Here is an 8,199-nt window from a genome sequence, read left to right as displayed (position 1 = left end):
AGTAATTTTCAGTTGTCCATTAGAGAAATGGTTGATGCTAACAAAGTTACCATAAATTAAATAAAAAGTCAATGCCACATTGACTTTTGAAGGAAAAGGATAACAGCAACAACAGAAAGTAGTGAAATTTAAATCTGTTTGTTTTAAAATTAACTTTATTTTAATCTATCAATCATTATCATATTAATTTATACTCTTCTTCTTATATTAACTTCTCTAAACAAAAGGCGCAGAGAGAGAGAGAGAGAGAGATTTGTATTATATGGAAGAACAAGAAGAACCCTCTCTCTCCCATTCCCATTATCACTACCCAATATTCAAATATTAATTATTATTATTATTAATTAATTATTTTTAATAATGGGTAAGGGTCCTTTTTCCTTTCGCCGTTCATCCCCACGCCGCCGCACCAAGAAGCCACCGTCGCAGTCTCCGCTGGCAACGCCGCCTCCCGCGATTTCCGGTTCCTCATTCGAAAACGGTGGCGGCGGTGCGGTGACGAAGGCGAAGAAGAAGACCGGCGGAGCGAGGTTGTGGATGCGGGTTGATCGGACGGGAAGATCGGAGCTGGTGGAGTGGGACAAGAATATGATCATCCGTCATGCTGCGATTCCTGCTAGGGATTTGAGGATTTTGGGCCCTGTCTTCTCTCACTCCTCTAATATCCTCGGTAGTTTATTGAATTTTGATTTTTTAACCTTTTGGCTTTGTTATTTGAGTTTTAGGGTTTCTATGAGTGGTTGATTGTAGTGCTATGATGTTTAGCTATGTTTGAACTTTGAGATTTTGGTTTTTGAAATTCTTCTTTTGAAGTTTATGAGTTTTAGGGTTTGTGGGAATTTTTGTTGTAGTTCTGATTTTACTGGAAACTAGTTGAATTATGTTTCAGCTTCCAATTTTGGGTTGGTGGTAAAAATTGTGTTGTGTTTCCTACCCTTATGTCTTTATGGATTCTGTGTAACTTGGATTGAGAGATGAGGTTTCAGTATTAGGAATTCGTGTTGTGCATTGTTTGAGTGTTTTTTTTGTATTACCAAGAGTATCTTTTACCTTATAGGTAAGGAACTAATCGCTTTCGGGGTATGTGACTTTTGTGCTGAAGGGAATTGGATGAATATGGGGGTTGCATGAATGCATGGTAAAAGGTAGACTAGTTTGTAGACTTTTATGGTGTGTTTGGATAAATAACTTAATGAATTTCTTATTCAATAAGTTTTTTTCTTTTTGAATAAACTACAAAGAGCATGTTTTCCTAAGCTTTTCCGATAAAGTTATTCATAATTGATCTTCATACATCCCTCCTCTGTAAGGAAAAAAGAGCTTATAGAGGATCATAAGATATTCTTAGAACTCAAATAAACTCTATATGCTCTTTCAAATACTTCCTGTGTGCATTTTACATGTCTATGTTTGCCAAAGTAGCAAATTAATGTTGTGTTTGGACTTCTGGAAATAGCCTCTCCACTTGTGGGGTAAGGCTGTGGATATTTACCTTATCCAAACCCCATTAAGTGAGAACCTCGTGCACTGAGCCACATGAAAAAGTTGCATTTGGACTTATGTGGAAGAAAATTATGTTTGTTTTGGCAGCATCTCTATGTTTACTAATTCTCTTCTGGTGTTCAAATATTTATTCACAATTATAGGCACTGTAGTGGTTCTACTCTCCTTATACTTTTCACTTTTCCTCCTCATGTGGAAGTTCTCATGATTATATAAGGACTGGAATCACATAATTTTCATTGCAGCCAGAGAGAGAGCAATGGTAGTTAATTTGGAGTTTATAAAGGCTATAGTCACAGCTGAAGAAGTGCTATTGCTTGATCCTCTTCGCCAGGAGGTTCTTCCATTCGTTGAACAACTCAGGCAACAACTTCCATATAAAAATCAACCTAAGCTTCATGGACCTGCAGATGAACAAGAAAATGATATGCAGGTTTCTATTGGTAGACAATGGTTACCTGCACCAGAATCCGCTGAAGGTTTGCAAGCTGAGCTTCCATTTGAGTTTCGAGTTTTGGAGATTGCTTTAGAAGTTGTCTGTACTTTTCTGGATTCAAGTGTGGCAGACCTTGAGAGAGGTGCTTACCCTGTACTAGATGAATTGGCTAGGAACGTTAGCACCAAGAATCTTGAACATGTGCGAAGTTTGAAGAGCAACCTTACACGTTTGCTGGCACGTGTGCAAAAGGTATGCTGCATAAGTACAATATTCTTCTTCCTGCTGTTCCTCCCATTATTATATTCCCTTTGTTTCTTTTAGTTTAGTTTTACTATAGTCACCATCCATTTTTGTAGTCTTCACGTTTCCCAAGGTTGCTCAAGTCACTGAGGATATTTTTGAGTTTTCTCTATCTGTCCACTGTACTGTGCTTCCTTTTTTGTGGTAATAGGCTATCCTATAGTAGAGGGCTATAGGTCATTTCTCTGTTTTATAAATAAGTTATATCATTCTTAGGAAATGCATGACCCACTGTTACAGGTCCGGGATGAAATTGAACATCTGTTAGATGACAATGAAGATATGGCACAGTTATATTTGACCAGGAAGTGGTTGCAGAATCAGCAATTTGAGGCCCATTCTGGAGCCACAGTCTCAAATAACCTTTCTAACCTTCGCCGATTAGGTTCTACCAGAAGTGGAAGTCTTGTGACTAGCAATGATGATAATGATGTGGAGGAACTGGAGATGTTGCTTGAAGCATATTTTATGCAGTTGGATGGAACTCGTAACAAGATACTGTCTGTAAGTGTTTTTATGACCAAATTCTGCTGAAGTCATGTCTGTGTCTAACTTTGAAGGTTGAACTTGTCATACTCGATTTTGATTTTATCATCCCATCCAAGTGCTCTAGTACTTTTAGATGATAAAGTCATATATACATTTGATTTCCATAACATGACTCAGTCTGGACAAAGTTTGTTGTGACATGTGAATTGTGATTCTTTCTCCCTTCCTTTTTATTTTTCTCTTGTTTTGAGAATAGGTTGTTGTTGCTAGTTTCAATTTGATGCTACTGCTACTGTGAGCTTGCCCTGGGTATTCTCAAGCTTCCAGTAATGTATTTAATCCAGCACGAATAGGGGTAGCAAGTTTTGTTACCATAATTCTAGAGATAATGCTTAGGGATTAGTGGTAATGCTAGTTTTGTGGCGATGGATTTTTAGAAAGTATCAAAGCTCCTGCAAGGCCGGTCCTGACATAGTTGAGGCCTAGCGTGGATAAAATATGGGCCCTAAATTTATTAAAAAAATCACAGGCAAAGTTTTGTATGGGGATATGGAAAGTTGCGTAGCTAGTGGGTACTCCACTTTATGTTCAGCAACTTTGCCAACAGAACTATTTATCAAATTTTAAATTTCAAAGAGCTCTAAAATTTTAACTATTTTTTCTCTGTTATCATGTTCGCCAAATGACTTAAAAAGTAAAATTATAGAATGAAATAAAATCATTATATGATTTATAAAAATAAACATACTAATAAAATAAATCAGAAAAAAGGTGTTTAATTAGATATATTTTTATTTAAAATGAACCTCTTATTAACGTGAGCATGGCGGTCGCACTTAGTCACTTACTGCACCTCCCCAGGGCCAACCGCTCCTAAGCTCCCGATATGATATGTATCAGATACCTGGTATGACAGGCATTTTGATGCATCACTGCTACTCAGTCCCCCAAAGTATGTGATGGGGAAAATTTCAATTTCATTAATAAGTTTCACTTTTCTGATAAAAGAAATAAGTATGGGATGGGTTAATTAGAAGGGAAAGTAGTAATGTTTGATGGACCTTGATGTTGGATTGACTGATGTATATTTCCATTTTATATATCATTTTAAAATGTTGGCTAAATTTGATTCCAAGATGCAGTTACTTGTGCTTTTGTACTTTGATACAAGAGACTTACTGGGATTGTTGTTTCATTTTTATTATCATTTTATAGAAGTGGTGTAGTTCTCACTTCTTATTGGCTATTGATTTTCAGGTTAGAGAGTATATTGATGATACAGAAGACTATGTCAACATCCAACTTGATAACCATAGAAACGAACTTATTCAGCTGCAGTTGACACTGACCATTGCATCATTCGCCATTGCTGTTGAAACTTTGATTGCTGGTGCTTTCGGTATGAACATTCCATGTGAATTATATGAAACAAAAAATTTATTCTGGCCCTTTGTTGGGAGCATATCTGCAGGTTGCATATTCCTTTTCCTGATTATTTGGTCATATGCAAAATGGAAAAAGTTGCTGGGATCTTAACCATGTTTTGCTATCAGCTACTTGTGTTGAAGCTATTGGCTATGTAAGTCTCATCTTTCAGTGATGTGAAGAATGAAAAGGAATAAATGGCTTATGAAGAATAGATCTCAATTTGTATAATGTTATTAGCTGGTTCTAGGATTTCCCAAACTGCCAATATTGCTTTTAACATGGAGAAGTATTTTGTAGATGACACTATTACCTGGTTTTTTTTGTCCTCATCTAGCAACTATGTGGTGTCAAATAAATGTATATTGGCTTGGTTATTTTATATATGCATGTTGTTTGCATGATGAACATTGTTAATTCATTAATTGCTTTTTAAAGATTGGTAATTTTTTTAACCAATAATATCCGTTTACATTATGGGTTGCCCATGTTGATCATACCTTAGCTTTTGACCTTTAATTTATTAAGTTGTAAATTTGGAATTGATTGAGTTATTGAAGAAACTTTTTTGGTTTTGAGGAGCATGAAATTAAACAAATATTGTACATCTAAGGGCTACTCAAAACCAAAATAAATTTGTATTTTATTTGTGATTCTTTTTGTACTATCAAAAGTATCACCTCACCCTTTTGGGTAAGAAACTAATTTGTTTTGGATTATGCTGACTTATAAATTAAAGAAGAAATATCATTTAATGCACAAAACGAGAGAAATTACTTCCACTCAAGAAGTACATAGCACAATTTATTTCTTATATGTCATTCCATAATTTACTCCTTATATGTTAGTGTAGAATATTTATTTTGAGAATAAGGTATATCTTTATATTATAAGATAAGTTATGTCATCCAATTACTAAAATTATGATGTGTATTATTTTTTTAGCTTTTAGAAATGTTTTTTTCCAGAAAAATATTAGATAGGACATGTCATAATTTTAGTGATGAAATAAGATAATTTATTTCCTAATATGGGTAGATATTATTTTTGGTACAACGGAAATAAAAATAAAAACTAAGCTAAGACATCCAAAACTAAGAAATCTGACGCACCTGCAGAAGCAGTCACCTAAATCTTGAGACTGGAGCCCGAAAGAGCACACTTCCTTGCCATAAAGTTCGCCAATGAGTTAGTCTCTCTATGAATAAAGCTAATCTGAACCACCCAGCAACGAGCAAATAGCTTACGTATTCGACTCACCACTTCGGAAATCCTTTAGTATCTAACCACAAGACTTTTCGTAATAATTTGCACAGCCTCCAAGCAATCACACTCAAGCACAACAGATCGAAATCCCCCATCCCAACTCAAAAGCAATCTTTGTTCCATCGCAAAGAACTCAGCTAACAGCAGAACCAACTCCAACACAAGATGAAAACCCAAGAAGCCATTTTCCTTCATGATTCCGGATAGCACCACCGCCACCCATGATATTGGAATGCATAGAACAACTGTCATCCACATTAAGCTTCACTTGCCCAGCTGCAGGATGAAACCATTGAACCGGAGAGATAGAGATATCCCCATAACCATAATCTAAATTAGAATAAGCCCAATCTCTATAGTCCTGATGGACACGAGCAGCCACATAGGTGATATCCTAAGCCTGAGTACCCAAAATGGTATTATTCCTCCACCTCCAAGTCCACCAGATGCCTGCTAAGAAAAGACTACCATTAGGGAGTGTAGAATTATACCTCAATCAGCTGCTGAAGGGTTGATTACTCCAGAAATTAGGATGGACAAATCCAAGACGATGCCAAAGAAGGACCGAGTTAGGACAATCTCTAATAGTATGGAAAAGGTCTTCCACAAACCCATTACATCGAGCACAAACCGAAGTCGGAGATATATGTCTCTGAAAACGAAGATCATTGGTAGGGAGCGAGCTATGAATCGCAAGCCAACACATGAATCTCACTTTTTCTGGAACCAATAACCTCCACACCCACCTCCATTCTGAGCTATGAAGATCATCATTGTCACTAGATTTAAGCCAATTGTAACCAGAATTAGCCGTGAAGCTACTAGAAGCATGGTGATGCCAAAACCAACCAACCTAAGTCGAAGAGAAACTGGGGACAACCCAATCTGATATCAATTGGCAAACCTCTTGCGGAAGAAGAGTTGATAAACTGTTGAAAGCCCAAGAATCATCTCTACACAGATCACTAACACGAAGGTGAGTATCAGATATATGAACATAGTCCACCATGTTACAAATTTTACCAAACTCACACCAATTATCATACCAGAAAGACTGGTCACCACTGCCAACATGATAGGCAAAGCCTTCTTTGAGCAATGCATTAGCCTTCAAAATGATTTTTCAAGTATAGGAAACACAAGGCTTTTGAATAACAAACAAAACCGAGAGGTCACCCACATACTTACTCCTCAAAACATTACACCAAAGTTTATTCTGATCAGATAATAAGCTCTAGCAAAGTTTACCAAGGAGAGAAGTATTCACCGAGCGAGAATCACGAAGACCAAGGCCACCATGATGTTTGGGCTTAGTAATAATATCCCACTTCACCAGGTTAAGGTTGCGCCTTCGAACATCCCCACCCCAGATGAAGTTATGAGTCATTCAGGCAATGTCATTACACACGGTCTAAGGAATCCACATAGTCTGCATAGTATAAGTAGGGATCGAATTAAGAACAGATTTGGCAAGACAAAGCCTACCTGATTTATTCAGGAGATTAGACTTTCAAGTGGACATACACCTCTGAATTTTCTCAAGAATTGAGTTGAACATAGACCTTGGCACCTTCCATGCACAAGAGGAATACCCAAATATCTATCAAGTTTACATATAGCTCGCATAGAGCAGATACTCATAAAGCTATTACGTTTACTCACAAGCACATTCCTAGAACACATAAACTTAGACTTGTCCACATTCACCTTGAGACTAGAAGCTTTACAAAAGACGTCCAAGGTATTATTAATACACCTCACTTGAGCCTTCGAAGCTTTACAAAAAAGAAGAACATCATCAACGAACAAAAGATGTGATAGGGGTGGCCCACCCCTTGACAGTTTAATGGGCAACCATCAGCCAGAATCTACCTTTTGCTGAATAAATAGGGCTAACTTCTCCATGCACAGAACGAAAAGGTACGGAGACATAGGGTCACCCTGACGAAAACCTCTAGTGGGCACAAATTTCTCCAATCTAGAACCATTCCACAAAATAGACATGTTGCTGGACCTCACACACCACATAATTAGATCCACACAAATCTGAGGAAAACCAAACTCAGTCAAAGTAAGTTGTAAGAAATCCCAATTGACTTTGTCATAAGCCTTTTCAAGGTCCACCTTAAACGCCATAGCTCCCTTCTTCGACTTGGTTCTGTGCAGAAAATGCATGACTTCCTGAGTAAGAATGATGTTATCAGAAGTACATCTCCTACAAATAAAACTACTTTGTAACGGACCAACTAGATCATCCAGATACGACCTTAGTTTATTCACCAACACCTTCGTTATCACCTTGTAGATGACATTACATAGACTAATAGGTCTCATCTCCTTCAAGGAAATAGGATTATCAATCTTCGAAATAAGCACAACAAGAGTCTCCACGAGACGACTATCAGAGAAACCAAGTGTAAAAGCATTATGCACCAAGGACCAGACTTTAACCCCCACAATTTGCCAATACTTCTTAGGGTTGGAAACCATCAGGACTAGAAGCTTTGAAAATTTTCATATTCATAACCACTTTAGTCACTTCCTCCATAGTAACTATGACTGTCAGAGCATCAATGTCTTCGATAGACAAAATAGGCGTGCGAACATGACAACAACCTAAATCAACATCAACAGTATGAGTAGATATTTTATACTCATTTATTTTATATAAAAATATTAATTTTATTATATATTGTGTACTGTTAAAAGAAGAGATTCTTAGGGTGTAGCAGAAATAGAATACGAAGACAGTTTAAGAAGAAAGAACCTTTTTCTCT

At 36.9% G+C, this 8,199-nt stretch overlaps 1 protein-coding gene across 1 annotated transcript; it reads left to right on the top strand.

Moving 5' to 3' along the window:
- On the top strand, positions 216-4,564 carry LOC109362672 (magnesium transporter MRS2-4). Its single transcript, XM_019608636.1, has 4 exons — positions 216-670; positions 1,749-2,191; positions 2,483-2,746; positions 3,989-4,564. Exons 1-4 carry the CDS (start codon positions 361-363, stop codon positions 4,265-4,267), a joined length of 1,296 nt encoding a protein of 431 aa, XP_019464181.1. The 5' UTR covers positions 216-360; the 3' UTR covers positions 4,268-4,564.

Source organism: Lupinus angustifolius, chromosome LG12 (assembly GCF_001865875.1).
Source record: "Lupinus angustifolius cultivar Tanjil chromosome LG12, LupAngTanjil_v1.0, whole genome shotgun sequence".
Taxonomy (NCBI): Eukaryota; Viridiplantae; Streptophyta; class Magnoliopsida; order Fabales; family Fabaceae; genus Lupinus; species Lupinus angustifolius.
This window is presented reverse-complemented; position numbering and strand designations above follow the sequence as displayed.